The 17,773-nt window shown below is 53.7% G+C and overlaps 6 protein-coding genes across 6 annotated transcripts; all 6 read left to right on the forward strand.

Annotated features, from left to right (window-relative positions):
* Positions 1 to 1,327: 1,327 nt before the first annotated feature.
* On the forward strand, positions 1,328 to 9,137 carry LTHEOB_8381 (Zinc finger FYVE-type protein; the record flags this gene model as incomplete). Its single annotated transcript, XM_035517852.1, has 3 exons — positions 1,328 to 1,880; positions 2,112 to 8,657; positions 8,734 to 9,137. The coding sequence occupies 3 exons, from the start codon at positions 1,328 to 1,330 to the stop codon at positions 9,135 to 9,137; spliced, it is 7,503 nt and encodes a 2,500-aa protein (XP_035370501.1).
* Positions 9,138 to 10,104: 967 nt separating this feature from the next.
* Positions 10,105 to 11,125, forward strand: LTHEOB_8382 (C2H2 domain containing protein; the record flags this gene model as incomplete). Its single annotated transcript, XM_035517853.1, has 2 exons — positions 10,105 to 10,661; positions 10,852 to 11,125. The coding sequence occupies 2 exons, from the start codon at positions 10,105 to 10,107 to the stop codon at positions 11,123 to 11,125; spliced, it is 831 nt and encodes a 276-aa protein (XP_035370502.1).
* Positions 11,126 to 11,718: 593 nt separating this feature from the next.
* LTHEOB_8383 (1-phosphatidylinositol 3-phosphate 5-kinase) lies at positions 11,719 to 12,243 on the forward strand (the record flags this gene model as incomplete). The annotated part of the gene is made up of 1 exon (XM_035517854.1): positions 11,719 to 12,243. One exon carries the CDS (start codon positions 11,719 to 11,721, stop codon positions 12,241 to 12,243), a length of 525 nt encoding a protein of 174 aa, XP_035370503.1.
* An 838-nt stretch (positions 12,244 to 13,081) lies between these two features.
* LTHEOB_8384 (uncharacterized protein) lies at positions 13,082 to 13,651 on the forward strand (the record flags this gene model as incomplete). The annotated part of the gene is made up of 2 exons (XM_035517855.1): positions 13,082 to 13,409; positions 13,458 to 13,651. The coding sequence occupies 2 exons, from the start codon at positions 13,082 to 13,084 to the stop codon at positions 13,649 to 13,651; spliced, it is 522 nt and encodes a 173-aa protein (XP_035370504.1).
* A 762-nt stretch (positions 13,652 to 14,413) lies between these two features.
* On the forward strand, positions 14,414 to 15,193 carry LTHEOB_8385 (uncharacterized protein; the record flags this gene model as incomplete). The annotated part of the gene is made up of 3 exons (XM_035517856.1): positions 14,414 to 14,886; positions 15,091 to 15,121; positions 15,182 to 15,193. The coding sequence occupies 3 exons, from the start codon at positions 14,414 to 14,416 to the stop codon at positions 15,191 to 15,193; spliced, it is 516 nt and encodes a 171-aa protein (XP_035370505.1).
* A 950-nt stretch (positions 15,194 to 16,143) lies between these two features.
* Positions 16,144 to 16,650, forward strand: LTHEOB_8386 (uncharacterized protein; the record flags this gene model as incomplete). The annotated part of the gene is made up of 1 exon (XM_035517857.1): positions 16,144 to 16,650. The coding sequence occupies one exon, from the start codon at positions 16,144 to 16,146 to the stop codon at positions 16,648 to 16,650; it is 507 nt and encodes a 168-aa protein (XP_035370506.1).
* Positions 16,651 to 17,773: the final 1,123 nt, after the last annotated feature.

Consider the following 17,773-nt stretch of genomic DNA (forward strand, 5'->3'; position numbering starts at 1 on the left):
AGCTTCCCCATGAAATTTTCTGAGTAGTGTCCTAATCTTGGGCGAAGTAACAATCGACTTCGGATGACCGTATGTAGCAGCTCCGTAAGCACCATGGAACTGGGCATCCTTTAAGAGGAGATGGATTTGGTCTTCGTCGCTTGTGTTGAAATGGGGTATAGTGATCTCGAAACTCCTCATCTGGATTATACCGCCTTCGATGTCTTTACACTTCCGCTTTTCGAGATGTTTCCATAAATGCCGCGAGAATCTTATCTTAATGGAGAATTCGCCGTCTGATACGATGGCATCGACCGGTGCGTCTGCTTCGAGTTGGGTAAACTAGAAATGAGTGAGCTGGTGCGGCCTGTCAAAAGTGGCGGTATGACCAACCTCTACAAGCTGGACTAATGCCCTATCTCCTTGGTTCCTAACGGCCGAGATCCGGAGATTACTTCCATCATCTTCGAAGAAAGATTCGAGCTGCTGTGATGCGGTATATTCCGCTCTCTGGTTTGGATTTGTCTCCCGCATAACTAAAACGCTGTCGACTTCTTCTGCCACGGCTACAGCGAGCCATGGCTTTAGCGGTCCGTAAGTTTCTGGGGGAGGCATTGTCTCTACAGCGCTGCGAATGCGTTGCGGCGGCTATTGCATCATCTTCTTCGGACAACTGATAGCGCGCGTGTGCAGCGCAATTTGTCCAGAGCAGAGCGCGCTTATCGGCGCAGGAATGGACCAGGCTGCGCGGAGAAAACACAAGGGCGTGTCGATCTGGGTCGAAGAGCCGGTCTTCTCGTGGCGAACTTGGGAATATCTTGGGATGGCGTGCGGAAGTTCAATGGCAAGGCTGAGCGGCGATGCTGCAGTCGCGGGCAATTGCGGCGACGCGTGCGGGGGACGCGCCTGCCCGTGACACGGTGGATTCCAGTCAAGGCGCGCGAGTCAGGGTCCAGCGCGGCGCGGCGAAAATGTCGGACCGGGCTGCAGGTGGACCATGGATGGCAGCTGCGCGAGGCGTCATCTGCCAAGCTCGCCTTGCGGATCGTCCCCCAGCCTGCGCTTGTTGTGCTGGTGGGCGAACGTGCACCCACTTTCGTGCTGTGTGGTGTCTCCAGTGTCCGAACCAGAACGCAGCTTTCCGTCCACGCCTGCTGCCCATGCCTGTGCAAGCTGTGCGAACCGCCGAGGCCCACGAGCCCATCGCTACCTTTGAACGCTCGTAGCCCGCCACCCCGCCGAGTCGGTCGTTCCCCGATCTTCCATGAGAATCACGCGCCGCCAGTCTATCGACACTTTATAATCTGTCTCCAGAGCCCTGATGCTGTAGTCATCCGTCCCCAGCACCATGCCCTCGTCTCACATCCAGGATGTGCCCAGCCCGTCCACATCAACCCTCCGCCTCTCTCTCGGTCCTCTTGGGCGCACATCCCGCAGAGGATCCATTGCCTCGCTGTCGTCCCGTGCACCAGTGGACAAGGAAGTTCTGCGGGAAGCCCTGGACCAGATACACACGTCCGCCTCACGTTCTGAGACGCTCACCACCTTCGACCAGTTTGCCTCGCCGCCACCGCCATCCATTCATGAGAGCAAGGGCATAACCGGGGACCTGGTGCAGGGTGGGTTGAGCGGGTTGTATAATAGGTTCAGGACGTCATATGGAAGAGGCAAAGAGGTGGCTGCGGCCCCGCCCAGTCCCACCGTTGGCTACGACAGCGATGGCTCGGCGGCCAGCTCCAGGGCGAATGGGAAGCACAAGGCATCCAGGAGCATAGCAGGAACGACCGTGTCCTCGCCTGTTCTCTTGTCGTCGCCGGCCCAATCGCACATCCACTCCCCGCTGGCGAATACCTTCAAAGAAGCTGCTGGGTCTGCTCTTCCTGTGTCGTCTGAAACCTCGAGTAACTCGCGTGCTTCTATAAGCACGCCCCAATCTCCTCTGCCACTCCAAGCCAAGTCAAAACCGCTTCTGTCTCTCGCGCCTGTTGAACATGCCATGGGGCGAGCTATTAGTAGCTCCAGATCTGGCTCGATATCTGAACAACATCCGGTCAGACGTGCAAGTCATTCCACGACGTCATCTCAAATGGAAAGGAATGCACCCCCTCGGAGCATACCCCGCAGTCAGCCAGACCAACAGCCCGACAGATCAAGGTCCTCGCGCGCCAGTCGAGTGTCAGAGGATGACGACTCCAGCGTGTTTGGGGAGGAGGATATGGTTCTCGTGGACGAGCTTCCCCTCAACGATGCTGGGAGCTTCTTTGGCGTTCGTTCTGATCTTTCGCAGGGCCAACCAGGGCCGGTCGTACATAGTGCCCCCCTTACAAGAAAGAACAGCCAAACGGCACCGACTAGCTTCGCGAGGGATCTAAATGAAGCGCACCCCGGGCAACCAAACATCGGGGAAGCACTCAGCGAGGGTACTGTGAAAAACGTCCACCCAGACACGCCCACGTCTGCAAAGAGTGGTGCTTCCAGACCGCCCATGGTATCGATTGGTCCGTCGCATTTGCCGGGATTCCGGCCATCTCGCGCTTCGTCATCAGACGGCATGAGTTCGCTCACGACAGTCGCTCCGGCGCAGCCCCGCCACGCAACATTCCAGGACGACCACCACCGGTCTGTTTCTCAGACCAGGCAACCCGATATGCGGAGCAGCAACAGCACTCTTGCTCAGATGAAGCGCCGGGTTCTTGGCAAGGAGTTCTGGATGAGGGATGAAAACGCAAAGGACTGTTTCTACTGTGGCGAGGTCTTCTCCACTTTTCGCAGAAAGCACCATTGCCGTACGTGCGGCCAGATTTTCGACGCAAAATGCACGTCTCTGGTTTCCGGGAAGGTCTTCGGACAGTCCGGAAATATCAGGGTGTGCAAGCCGTGCGAGGCCATCATCAACGGCAACGAAGACGATTCTTCGGATTACTCAGAAGACGCTGATCAGAGCTCACTTTTCGAGAGCGAGGCCTTATCAAAGCCTCTTGACCGGAGAAATTCAGTGGGTACAGATGCGTCGAAAGGGGACGTTGCCAAGGGACCACCTGGTGTCAAGGCAAGGGACCATACTAAAATCGGGACGCCAATGATGGGTATCCCCACATCGCGAAAACCAGGAGAAAAGAGACTGCGGTCTGCCGTGATCGAATTCAACACTGGCCACCCGGCCCTGCCGCGGCCGAGCTCCTCAAGATCATTGCGGTCGTTGAGCATGAGGCCGCTATCCTCGTCTGGGCACAGAAGACATCACTCGCGACACCAGCACATGCGCAGTCTGAAGGATGATCGTGCCCCGTTTCACCGCCATCAAACAGAAGAGCTCGAGAAGCGGTCCATGCTGCCTGCTTTTCATAACGACAGCATCATCGACCCCGACCTCGCTGCATTCATGTCCGACGAAGACTCTAGCGAGGACGAGACGCCCAGCATCTTCGCTGCGTTGAGCAACGACCCGCAAGAGACTAACGAAGGTGATAGAAACGGGCTCGGTGGGCTCTTGGCGGCAATCAAGAAAGGAAAGTCACGCGCCGGGGACAGGAGTATCGCAGCCCAATTGGCAGCTCCCATGCGCGACCTTGACGCGGCCAGCATTTCGAGTCGGCATATTCCCCGCCAACACCGCCGCCGCAACCTCAGCGTCAGCAGCCTGACACACAGGCCCTCACCGCGACGGACCAAGAGCAACAGCCTACTCAAGCCTTTCGGCATCAACCTCGCAAGCATCGTCGGCGGACAGCCCGGAACCATGTCCACTCTTGCCCAGGTCAGTGGAGGTGGGTCCAAGATGGTCCGCAGTGCTTCAATGCGCGGCGAACACGCGCCTGCCGTCGAGCTCAACCGAGCAAGCTTGCAACACGTCCGAAAACTCCTTCGGCAGATGCTCCAGGATTCGAATGTCGCCGCAGCCTCCAGCTGGGAGAAGGCCCTAATGCCAATTCTCTTGCGATGCACTGATGACGTCAACCCAGACGTCCAGCGGAGCGACGACATTGATATTCGACACTACATCAAACTGAAGAAAATCCCGGGTGGAAGGCCAGGCGATACGTCATACATTTCTGGTGTTGTGTTTACCAAGAACGTGGCGCTGAAGAGCATGCCACGAAGCATTCCCCAGCCTCGCGTGCTCATCGTCACGTTTCCCATTGAATACGCGCGTCATCAACAGCACTTCATGAGTCTTGAGCCAGTCATAGCACAAGAGCGGGAGTTCCTGCGTAACCTTGTTGGCCGCATTGCCGCGCTAAATCCTCAGGTTCTGCTTGTCCAGCGCAATGTCTCCGGCTTAGCCTTGCAATACCTGGATGAGGCCAACATCACCGTCATTCACAACATCAAGGCATCGGTTCTCAACGCTGTCTCTCGGTGTCTCCAGATCAGAATGATCTCATCCATCGATAAACTTGCAACCGATCCATCGACCCTAGGCCAGTGTCAAAGCTTTGATGTCAAGACGTATGTGCACGGACGCGTCAAGAAGACCTACATCTACTTGTCTGGATGCAAGAAGGAGCTTGGCTGCACCATAGTCCTCCGCGGTACGGATACAACCACCTTGCGGAAACTCAAGCAAATCACCGAGTTCCTCTGCTATGTCGTGTACAACCTCAAGCTGGAGACCTGTCTCATGCGCGACGAGTTTGTGTTGATACCATCCTCTATAGAAGGCGCTGGTGATAAGCCCGGGAAGCAAGCAGACGAGCTGACTGCCCAGGGTGGCGAGGTTGCAAAGCCCGCAGCTCTGCCGGGTGCGAATGGCAGCTCGGACAATAACCCGACCATTCAGGTCCAGGATGAAACAGGGCAACCAACCGACGCACAAGCCGACGATGCGACATCGATCCAGACTTCCGAGTATTCACAAACAAAGTCGGATATCCAGCAGCAATATCAAGAACAGAGCCAGCCCTTGGAGCATACTTCCGAGCAGGCCAAAGCAATCACTTCAAGCCAAGAGCTGGCAATTCCCGAGGATGTGCCCATGCCTTCCTTCTATGGCGACATGGTTGAGAAGCATAGAACAAAGATCCTGTCCGCTTCGCCGTTCATCAAATTTATGCAGCCATACCTCCTCACCCAGGCAAGAGAACAGGAGAGACGCCTTGCCTACCTCAGGCGCTTGCGCGATCAATACAGCCAAATCCAGGACGAAGAAGACGAAGAGCAAGATTCGCATGAGAGGTTCGAGCTTGTGCAGCCGGAGATGGTTCACACAGTTGTGCAGAAAGCTTCAAGACAAGTTCGCGACTTCCTACATGCCGTGCATGATGCGGAATACGACAAGGCGATGCACAACTATTTGACCCAAAAGAGGCAGTGGGAGGCATATCTCTCTGCGAATAGCGACCTTTTCGACCCCTTCACCCACCAGAAAATCGCCGTACTCTACAGCGTCGTTAACTCGGTAACCTCCACGCCTTGCATCGGCCCTGAGATCATCTCGTTGGAATTTTACAAGGAGCACGACCTTGACCATGGTTTTGCTGCAGATTGCACGCTCGGTCAGTATGTGGAAGATCTTTGCTACACCGCGAACCAGATATGCACTGCAAACGGCTGCGGCAAGAAGATGGTCGAGCATCATCGGCATTACATACACGGCGAGGGTCAAATGAGTGTCGTTGTCGAGAAATACCCTTCTAAGATTCGCGGTCTCCACAACACGATGCTCATGTGGAGCAGCTGCCGAGTCTGTGGGCAGGAAACCCAAACAATCCCCATGTCCGAGAGCACTTGGAAGTACTCCTTTGCCAAGTATCTGGAATTGACCTTCTGGAGCACTAATCTGCACCCTCGAGCTGATATTTGTCCTCACGATATTCACCGCAACCACGTTCGGTACTTTGGATTTAACAACATCGCCTTGCGGATCCAATACGACCCTATCGAGCTTTACGAGGTCATCGTTCCAAGACCTACTATTACCTGGAAAGTCGATCGAGATCTGAGGCTCAAGAACGAACAATTCTCCAGGATTGAAGACCGCCTAGACAAATTCATGGCGTCGGTGAAGGCTCGTATCAAGAGCATCAGAGTCGACAGCGTCGTTCCGGAGAAGCACGAGGCGTGCAAGGCCGAGATTGCAAATCTGATGAAGCGTGCCAATGATGAACAAGACTTCTTACGCCGCAAACTTCAAGACAAGTACATGTGTTCGCGGTACTACGAAATCATTCCCCTCAATCGAGCTATCAGGGCTATTCACGAGAAGGCTTTGGCCTGGGATGACACTTTCGCAAAGTTTGAGAAGGCGTTCTTCCCGTCGGAGAAGGATATTCAGCGACTTGCCGTGCTACAGCTGAAGAAGATTTTCCTGGACCGAGATGAGTCGCAGACATCGGTGAACTCAATAGAGGAAGGCGTTGAGGAAGCACCTGCTGTGCTAGACGGTGGCCAGGTCACTGAAAAGGATGGCGAGAATATCACGGCGGCAACACCTACTGGCATGTCCCCGGAACAGACTCGCGATGTGCTCGCGTCAGTTGTGGAGCAAGACCAGCACTATAAAGACGCAGAGAAAGCAGCAGCGGAAAGCCAAGCGCCATCGCAACCTGCGCCAGATCCAGATGTTGCAGTACAAGACCACGCACCGTCCGCGCCACCTGCTCCGGCATTGGATCAGACTGACGCTGTCGAACGTGAGGAAGTGCGACACCTTGACCTCGCCGTCCCTGCCGATACCCCCTCTTCGCCCAAGACTCAGTCTACGCAAGCAAGTCAAGAACTACAAGTTCCTGGAGCGGATCTCTCGAGGACGTCTACTGCCACTGGATCTACCATCGCTCACCCAGCTCCGCTCTCCCGAACCGTTTCAGATCTCGTTGAACAGATGCGCGGTGGTGGAGACTATCAAGCAACATCTGCGGAAGGGGTTCCAGAGTCGCGCATTCCACGCCTGGTCGACATGTCGAAGCGTGAGCCTGGGTCGACGCTGATCAGCCGAGCTCAGTCATCTACCGGCATTGCACGCATGCAGCAGGCAGCAAACAATTCTTCGAGCACAACAGTGGCGACATCAAGCACTGGCAAATCTGATTCTTCAAAGCCGAGTCTCACTGAGTCAGCGCGAGCTCTCGAGGAACGCATGTCTAAGAGACTTGGTCTAGGCTCCTTGCGGTCCAATAAGAGTACTCACTCAATGATCCCTCGCTCCGTTCCCAGCACCAGTAACGCCAAGCCAAATAATCCCAAGGTCTCTACACTTGCCAAGCACTTCGAGCAGCTCAGTAAGGAATTCGAAAGGCAACGCTTGCGTGAGAGGCACCAGCGGGCTGCGAAGAGCCGGCAGGCACGTGCCTATCCTTTAGCTTCTTCCAAGCCCATCGTCGAGATCTACCGTGATGCCGCCGATGCAGTTCAGGAGAAGGAGTCTGACGAAGACTTGACGTCTTCAACGCCTCCTCCCCGCCTCAGCGCAGACACCAGCACGCTGAATGAGAGCAGCTACACTTCGACAACTACCCCGACCTTGGACTCGCAATCGCCTGTTGAGAGGCATCATGAGGAACCAATAGAACACACGAAGCGAACGGATGGCACGGAAAGCGTCACGGATACTGCCAGCCTGCACCATCACTCCGATGTGGAAGGTGACGCAAGCGACGTTGAGAATATCCTTGAGGACATTGGTATTCCTGATATCTCGGATGGCTCCGGAATTCTGCCGCCCATGGACTCCTCCACTGATTTGAGCATTGACCTTCCCAGGCACGAGAAGTCGTTCATGATGAAGATGTTGAACAACTTCTGGTCTGAGCGCTCAGCCAGTGGCTGGACGCCTTTGGATTACCCATTCGCGCCTATTGAGCATGTTTGGGAGGATTCGGATATCATCGTCCGCGAGGATGAGCCTAGTTCGATCATTGCTTTGGCTTTGTCGAACGGCGACTACTTGGGCAAGCTGCAGGAGTTCCGAAGTGAGCTCGGCGATTGCGGGGATTATGACAGTGAACACAGCGTGAACTCAGAAGAGGCAAACATCGAACACAACCTGCGGCACAAATCCAACACGAACATCAAGTACGTGTTCCAGAACCGGAGTGTTCGGGCTACGTGCAAGATCTTCTTTGCCCAATCGTTCGATGCCATGCGCCGGAAATGTGGTGTGGCGGACCGCTTTGTTGAGTCCATGTCTCGGTGCTTGAAGTGGGATTCCAAGGGTGGCAAGACCAAGTCGCTCTTCCTCAAGACGCTCGATGACCGCTTCGTCCTCAAGTCGCTCTCGCAAATCGAGGTCAGCGCCTTCCTCAAGTTCGCGCCCGACTACTTCTCGTTCATCCACCAGAACCTCTTCAACAACCTTCCCTCGGTCATCGCCAAGATGTTCGGCCTGTTCCAGGTCACGATCAAGAACCCTGCCAGCGGTCGCGACTTCGACTGCTTCATGCTCGTCATGGAGAATTTGTTCTATGACCGCGGCAACGACCTGCGCCGCTTCGATCTCAAGGGCTCGATGCGCAACCGCAAGATCCAGAGCACTGGCGAGCAGGACGAGGTGTTGCTGGACGAAAACTTGGTCGACATCATTTTCGAGAAGCCCATCTTCGTCCGCGAGCACACGAAGAAGACGCTCACGCTCAGCGTCTACAACGACACGCTCTTCCTCAGCAAGCAGAACGTCATGGACTACTCGCTCATGGCCGGCTTCAACGACTCGAACCGCGAGATTGTCGTTGGTATCATTGGTAAGTCACCGCCCCTCACCACCCCAATCCGTCTCCCCAAACAACAACAGCAACTAACACAAACAACCTCCAACAGACTGCATCCGCACGTACACGTGGGACAAGAAGCTCGAGACGTGGATCAAGGACCGCGGCAAGAACAAGCCGACGGTCACGTCGCCCAAGGACTACCGCCAGCGCTTCCGCGTCGCCATGTCCAGCTACATCCTGCAGGCGCCCGACTTCTGGCACGCCTTCAACACGGCCGTCGCCAGCGGCGCGCCGCCCGCCGCCATCGCGTCGCACCAGCCGCAACAGCAACAGCAACAGCAACAGGGGCTGATCCAGTCGCCGGTCGAGAAGGTGTTTGCGAATGGGAATGGCGAGAACGCCGAGGGACAGGGCGTGCCTGGTTCTCCGCTGGATAGGAGAGAGCCGGTGGTGCCGATGGAGGCGGAGGCGGAGATGGGATTGGGGGGCATGATGATGGAGAGGGGGTGAGCGGGGGGTTGGCCGCTTAATGGGGATGTTGTTTTCGTTTGTTGGGATGCTATCAGAGGAGGTGTTTGGTCCTGTGTGCGGGCTGGGATTTTCTTCTTTTGTCATCTCTCTCTCTCTCTCTCTCTCTGTCCATCTCTCTCCCTTTAAACAAGATATGGCGGTCACGACTGTTATGCTGCATAGCGTTAGGCGCATTATGTAACTTTCCCTCATTTCTCTCAAGAAACTCTCTCAGATCCGTCTTTCATTTTTCTTTCCTTTCTTCTCTATGTACGATGTCATGTTTCCGCGAGCGCTTGTTTCAGACGGCTTTGACGATGATGATTTAAGATATATGATTTCCCAGCTTTCTCTGTTATGTTGATGCTAATGATAACGTGGTGGTCTGCTTTTCTTTAGCAAAGCATATGATATAAGAACATAAATGAATAGCTTGCATCTGTAGGGCTGTGTGCCTTTGGTGTGTTAAGTCTGTATTTGCTATCCGGTTCCTACACTGCCGTTATGAGGCCTTGCAGCCTAGCGAGGCCCAGGCCGTCCTTTTGATATGTGATTGACAGTTTTTCGGACTTATAGCTCATCTTTCAGAGCCGTTACAATATTCCCACGAGAACCAAACTCTTCTAGACATGACAACATCAAATCTAGAATTCCATCCAGACACTAATTGTGCAGTTTCACAAAGCTGACGGTGTCCGTAGCTGTTCAAACCGCTGATTGGACAGAATGGATATGATCCTCAGCCTCGAAGGGCGGCACCCCTGTCAAACAGGCCCTGCCAGCTCATACCCTCACACCCAAACAAATACAGAACTCACCTGTAAGCCATTGTTTGAGACCTTTTCGACCTTCACTCTTACAATTCCGTTACCAACTCCTCTATCAAATCCCAGAACATCCAAGTTTGTCTCAATCACTTTGTTCTTGACACCTTATAACTGACCGAGAAACAGATCACGCCTCCATAATGACCTCCGGATTCAACAAACGCTTTGCTCTACAGCATGAGCAGCGCGAAACGAGCTTCAGCGCCACCAGCGTCGGTGCCGGCATCGAATCTACCCCTGCTGACGACGGCATCGACCATGCCCTCCTTCAGGACTTGTTGTTCGAAGACTCCAGCGCCGGCTACCATGCCTACTCCACTTCCATCAGCCCACTCCAGTCTCAGGGCTACTACGATTCCCACGAAGCAAACAGCTTCCCAAGCGGTACCTGCACTCTGGCAATGCTCGAGCTGAATCATTTCCCAACTCCTGTCATGGGGGCTGAGGCTGGAAACCGCAACGTCTTTGCACCTACAGCTGAGCCTCGGCTTGACTTTCGTGTCAGCACGGACTTGGTACACGGCTTTGGGGAAGGCAGTCCTCTGGATGGTTCGGCCTTCCCGCTGAGCACTGACCTTTCAGCTGACCAACCAGACTACGTCCTCGGTGGTAACGCACAACAGACAGGGGCCACGCCCTCTTTCTATGTCGGTGGTCAGCCGCGTGCAGGGGTCGCTGCCGCAGTTCGACCAATCGGGTGAGTTTTTTTTTTTTAACTCTTCGCTAATATGCAGGTATTTGCAGGCTGCTGTGCGCACAAACTACATCGGTATCCGGTCCAATCATGCTTCGGCAAGGATTAGAGACCTTTCCAGTGGATCCAAGGCTCATATCCAGGTATGTACAACATCTGCAGCTATGGCAGCTTTTCCATAACAATGGTCCAGCTCAAACGAGGATTCCGAGCGCTCTACAGCTGGATCTACATGGGAGATGCGCGACAACAAATATTTCTGCTTGCACCCGGGTTGTCGCAATCCTTCTTTCAAGAGGCTCGGAGACCTCGAGCGTCACCAGAACAATGTTCACGCCCAGACCAAGTTCTTCTGGTGCCGTTACAGCGGCTGTGAGCGCGGTCGTTCCTTCCCCCGCAAGGACAAGCGCAACGAGCATGAGCGCAAGGTCCACCATGTTGACTACACTCTTGCGGAGAACATCTGATGATCTGGTTACAGGGATGAACCTGGAGTTGGAGCTTTCGGCATGTTTTTTTTTTTTTTTTTGCCTGAGGGAGACTTACGCGGTTCTATTAGCGCGTCACGACCACTATAAGCACATGGACAATTTCTGTCACGACTGTCTTTATCATGGGAAAGTTTCTTTTTCTCGCTTTGAATGTTTTTTGCTTTTTGGATAGTCAGCAGGGCTTTGGTATTCTCATAAAAAAAGAGATGAAAAATTGGAGAATGAATTACTCTCAAAGGGTCCTTCATTGATATGCACCCACTATCATGATTCCCGGCCATTTCGATGATACTGATCAAGGATCCACACGGCGAACACGCGCTGTCAGTCTATTGTCGTTTTGCAACGCTAAGTTCAGGCCCCGAAGGGCGTCCCCCTGTCAAGCAGATTTCAGCCGCGGAGCAGCAGCAGTGAAGCTTAAGGTCAGCGCTTCCCCTCGCCCTTGCCCCATCCCCTTTCTCTCTCTTTTTTCACAACTTGCAAGCCTCTGTGTACCCCCAAGATCCAATCATTCGTCTATAACCTGCAGAGACACGTCACTCATGGCTCATTGGTCGCCCTTTCCCCACATGGATTCAAGCGAGCCCACCGACACCGGATTTGTCGATCAGCTTGGGCAACAGCAGGAATTCAACCCGGCCTCCTCCGAAGAAGCCAGCATCAGCCTCAGCGATGAGTTTCAGCAACTCCTTAATGGCCCGGTCTCGGCCTTGCCGCTCTTCCCCGATCCTTTTGGCTGGGACTACTCCAATGCGGACATCCTGTCTCAGCTCTCCGCCGAGGACCAGGTCATGCTGGACGGCAACTTCGGTATCGAATTCATGACCGAAGACTTCTCTTGGACTACTCAGAGCCATTTCATCACGTGGGAAGTTGTGTCGCAGCAGGCTGAGGTTCAGCCGGGTGCCAACACACCCTGGCCTAGCGCGCCCTCTGGAGCGCACCAATCGGATCCCCACTACGCCCAACAAGATATCCTTGAGATGCCACTGATAGGGGATATGCCGTTCTACGGCTTGAATGTGGAAATTTCAGCGAATCAGCCCGTCGAAGAAGACAAAGGAGCCGCATACATCCCAGCCAGCGCCGGGTAAGCCCTATTTTTTTTTTACTAACAGGGTTCCCTTGAGGCCGATCGTTCCCGATTCTGCATGTTCGATTAATCCAACCACACCCCTCAATCCGATTGGTGGATTCCTTCCAAGGTAAGCACAACTCAAGAGCCTCATTTCTTAGTGATCAACTGACGGTGAAGCTCCTTCGATTCCAATCCTACGGGGCTAGCCATAGGGACTTCACTCCACGTGCAGCAGGGAGACAGATACCTCTGTCTCTTTCAGTCGTGCTCTAGGAGCTTCACGAGGCTTTCAGATCTCTTTCGTCATCAGAATGCCTACCATTTACAGAGCACATCGTTCTTTTGCGGCCACCCCGGATGCGAGCGTGCTGGCCCGTATGGCCGCCCGTTCCCGCGCAAGGACAAACGCACTGATCACGAGCGGAAGATCCACGGTGTCGAGTATCCTCATCTCGGGGGTCAGTGATGGGTGAAGAGCTGGTGAAGAGCTCACACAGGGGTTCAGCGTGATCGCTTTTGCTAGTCTCTCAAATTTGGTTTCCATTTTCTCGTCATCGCATGAGCACACTGACGTCTTTCGTCTTATTCGCTGTCTACGACTGTAGTGTTACAATTCTTGGCAGTTATCTTCTCATCAAAAACAACGATCTCATGTGAATCTGCAAGACGGTGTTGCAAAATGCAAGTAGTTGCGATGAGCGACACGAAGGGCGCGACCCCTGCAAGCGGCTCTTCTCGCTCAAGACTGGCCACGCGCAAGATAATACAGCACCCTACCCACACCCTGCTTCACCTTGATTTTGCCCCTCCTCCACTCCGTCTCGACCTTCGTCTGTCCAAGCTTGTCCAATAAGATGTCATCTTTTCAGCCTCCCTTCACCGCCACGTCAGAGGCCAGCGATTGGTCGCCCTTCCTCGAGCAGGGGTCGATGTCCTCCACCAATGACAACCTCGATCTCGACTACCAGTGGCTCGATGAGGCTCTCGCCAGCCTCCCCAACGACAACCGCATGACTGAGGACCAAACCATGGCCGTCTTCGACATGAGCCTCCAGGCTCCGCAGCAGAACTTCCTCCCCACCAACGACTACAGCTTCGCCGCCCCGGAGCCACAGCACGGCGCTGTCGCTCCCTCTTCCTTCAACCCTCTGATCGACGACAACGCTTGGATGTTTCAGCCTGGTAGGATGACGGGAGCTACTGACCGCTGCGAGGCTGACAGCCTTGCAGGCCCTGCCACCTTCGGCATTAGCGCGCCCTTCGGGGCGGGCCAATGGGGCCTGCCTCAGATGGTCGATCAGCCGATGAGCCTGGTTCCACAGACCGGGGCGACGCCCTTCGAGTCCATGCTGGAGCCAATGGCTTCCATGCACACTGCGCAGCCGGGCGTCAGATCTGCACCTACCCCGGCAGATGCCAGGTAGGTCTTTTTTTTTAAAAAGAAATGCTAAACTATGGGGCGGCGCAAGACTATGTAATCGTCCGTGCGCGTTGCATGAAAAGCGTCATGGCAGGTACCACTGCCTCCTTCAGCCCTGCAACAAGAGTTTCTCCCGGGAGGCGGACCTCTTCAGACACCAGAACGGGTATCACCTCCAAGCCACCACCTATTGGTGCTCCAACGCCAGCTGCGAGCGTGGAGTTGCAGGACGCCCATTTCCCCGCAAAGACAAGCGCAACGAGCACGAGCGCAAGGTCCATGGAATCACGCGCCCGCGTGGCCAGTGATAGCACCACTTCTTTGGCAGGCCGGCGTGCAGCACCATTTCAACAATGGTGCTGAGGATGATGTTTGTGTGTTTGGGGTCTTCGTTCTTTCCGCTTTCTAGTCTCACAATCTACGTAGGATGACGGGCTTTGTGATGTCGTACTTTACGGATTCAACTCCGCCATATCAGCTATAGTTCCAGAATTGTTCTTTTCAATGCAACTATGGAGTCTTCCAAAGTGCTTTGATGCAAATGAAACATGTGTAATCCATAGGACCCTTCTACGGTGAGGCGCTTGTATGACAGCCAGATGCAATAACTTAGCCCCAGGCATTGATATCGTCGAGGGGCGCAACCCCTGCTGTCACCTTTTTGAGCCTCAAAGTACTCCTCTCAAAGATAAGTTCAGCAAATATCCCGCCCTCATTTCCAAAGCTTCTCGGTTCTTCTTCCAGCCTCGTCAAGTCTTTGTGCAACATGAACAGCCAACCAAACGACTCGCCCTTCGGAGATCTGCACGGCCACGTCGACGCAACCGACTGGCCGCCCTTCGACATGGATTCTGCATTCTCAGCTAATCCAGGCCTCACCAGTGGTCTGGGCGGAGAGAATCCTGACGATGCCACCACCGTTCGCGCCAGCAATGTCGGAGCCGCGCAGGCGGCCTTCGCCATGAATCCAGACACAACACTTCAGCCTCCGTCCGCGAGCCTGCCTTGGTCAGGTGCAATCGATGCAGTCGAAGACATGCCTGGACAAGGAGAACAGGAGATTCCGGGTATCGTGCCTACGGCAAGCTTTGCAGTGGATACATGGCAGCCAACTTACGGCCATGTCCAACGTCCCGAATATCCCGGAGATTTCGGCGATCCGTGGTCACTGGCTGGAGGAGATATCACTGGTCGGAACCAGCAACAGGGTGCCATTCCACGCCTGGAGAGATCCATGCAGTCAGATCCAGCTGCATATCATCCAGAGCAATGGGTTGCTGCACCGCCACACCTAGGTTCTAGCGCGGTCGAGCTAGGACCTTTTTGGTAATTTTTTTTTTTACACCTCGCTGATTCGACAAAGTCAATGGATTTCAACCAATCAGGGGACTGGAGACTGTCGTGGTCGAGGTCCACAGCCATATCCCATAAACTTATCCACAGCGCACCTATTCCCAGCCCCCACGAGACTTGGGTAAGTGACCACCCTCGCCTAACCTGCAAAGAAGATTATCAGTAATGCTGATCAATCTAGACCTACATTTGACCCATCCGCGACTCCATCCTTCCATGAGATGCGAGATGGTAAATACCACTGTCTCTTTGCGGAGTGCTCTCGCCCCGCCTTCGGTCGGCTGGCGGATCTTTACCGCCACCAGAATGCCTGCCATTTAGGGGTTGCGTCGTTCTGGTGTTCGTGGACTGGCTGTCACCGTTCCCGCGCGCATCCTAACGGTCGAGCTTTCCCACGCAAGGACAAGCGCAACGATCATGAACGCAAGGTTCATGGGATCACTGTTCACAACGACTACTGACAGACTAGTTCTATCGGTCGTCCATTTGGGTTATTAGAAATATAGTTCTAGGAACACTAGGGTCTGACGCTTTTAATAAGCTAGCCTGAGGAAGGCATTAACTGCCCTCCCCGATTTCGGTAATTTGTTATAGCCAATTGATGCTTTTATCTTTCCCTAAAAGATATCTCGCTCTGATTCTAAATTCACATGCGTGATACAAGCATGAGCTCACGGTAGATAACAAGATGAGTGCCTTCAAATTATTGTTTGGACTTGACCAAAGAATTAATTAGGGCTTTCGCTGCGGAGGAAGCAAAAGATGTATGCATCTCAAAATAACTCCCAATCATAGAGATTATAAAAAGTAGGAATTAGATTCAATCTCACATCCGTGTGATCCATGAAGTGTATACGAGAGACCTGATGTGGTCGGAGCCAGGCTCGTAGCAGCCTTGCATGTGACGACCTGCTCCGGGGTTGCACCATGACAACCTTGTTATTACGGCCAAGCCTCGAAGGGCGTAAGCCTCTTCCAGACTTTACGAGACTCAGGGCTCACTAATTCCGCATAAGATCAAAGCATCTCCCGCTGTGAATTTTGGAGCTTTCTGACACCTCTCCTAGCCTTCTCAACACCTCGTACCACCCGAACAACCAATCAGATTCTAAATTTCGAAGCGATCTGCACAGAAACGTCAACATGGACAATTGGCCGCCCCTCGATGCTGACACTGCATTTCCCAATGCCTTGGATCTCGCAGATAGCCTAGACCAGACGCTTCTCGACGAACTCTTCCGCAACGATGCCAACGTGGAGAAACCGTTAGCTACCCAACCTCAGGAGCCTCAGCCTAAGTTCTCTAGCGGAGATATCGGACCTCAGCTGAACGCTCCGGCAACTCTGAGCAACGGAAACATGGACACCGTCGTCAATCCAGCCTTTGGGGCAGCCGCCGCCAGCCAGAACAGCCTGATGTCTTCCCCTTGGGACTCCGATTTCCAACAAGGCTACAACAACGCATTCGTGGTCGACGCAAACCTTTGGGCTAGTGCGCCCTTCGGGGCAGACCTTTCGATCCATTCGGATGTCGCCTGGGGGCTGCCTGCATGGGCTACGCCCCTCGGTGCCCTTGGGGCGCATATTCCACCCAATCCCCCCGCAGAGCCTGGTCCTGGGGCTGCAAGTACCCCAGCCAGGGCGGGGTAAGTTTTTTTTTTTTTAGGGTTTTGCTAATTGCAAGGCGACGACAGAAGTCATACCGGCGAATTCGAAGTTAATGATTGGAGATTTTACTGCACCATCCAGCCTTGCAGCCGCTCATCCTTCAGCCGCCTGGCGGATCTCCAACGTCACCAGAACGCCTACCATTTTCATAGTACCGCTTTTTGGTGCTCGGTCCCTGGCTGCAACCGCTCACGCTCTCACCCGTATGGTCGCGCCTTTCCGCGCAAGGACAAGCGCAACGATCACGAGAAGAAGGTCCATGGCGGGGTCCTCTCTGTTGACTAGAAATCTCGGACCCCATACACAGAAGACTCGCTCCTAGTAGTTAAATTTTTTTCTTTGGAGTATTCGCCATTCAACGGACATCTCGGGTTGACTTTTTTTTTATCTCTCTCCACGGATGAGCAACCGGCGGATCGCGCGCCTTTTCTATTATCAACAACTTTTCGGATTTTGTCAACGAATGAGCAAACTGGCGGATACCACGCCCTTCTACTCTCTACACGTGCGCTTGATCTTGTTTTTTTTTCCTTCGTAGTCAAACAAAAGCAACAAAAAATTAGAACATTCACTCGTTTAATGATGGTGCCCAACTTGCACGTGCCTGACTCTTCATCAAATGCGGTATTGTAGATCATACATCCTATCCTCTGTACCTTCTGTACGAACCACTTGTGTCTGGGGTTGTGGTCCATTTGCCCCACAAACCAAAACTGCCCAGTCAAGATGTTCTTCATCCAGCGGTCGCTTAAGATGTCAGTTAGCTCATCATCTTTGTCCGCCGGATTACTGTTCTCGCACCGTAGAAGGGAGATGAACTCAAAGTTGATTTCTGGGAGGGCCCGCGCACGTTTTCCATAGAGAAAGGACTATTGGCTTCAATATACATATAGACTAAGTGACACATTACACACCTTTGATTGTGATTGGGCGTCTTTAAGGCCTTTTGAGATCGTCATTGCCAAAGCCCCCCAGAGATTCGTAGATCTTTCCTGCCAAATGACGTATGGGATCGAATGTATCATTTTTTCCAGTAATTGCTCGGACCGGATCAAGGAACTTCCCCAATTGGACGAGGTATAGCCCTTTGTCTACTGGGTTGTTC

Source organism: Lasiodiplodia theobromae, assembly GCF_012971845.1.
Source record: "Lasiodiplodia theobromae strain AM2As chromosome Unknown scaffold_26, whole genome shotgun sequence".
NCBI classification, from domain to species: Eukaryota; Fungi; Ascomycota; class Dothideomycetes; order Botryosphaeriales; family Botryosphaeriaceae; genus Lasiodiplodia; species Lasiodiplodia theobromae.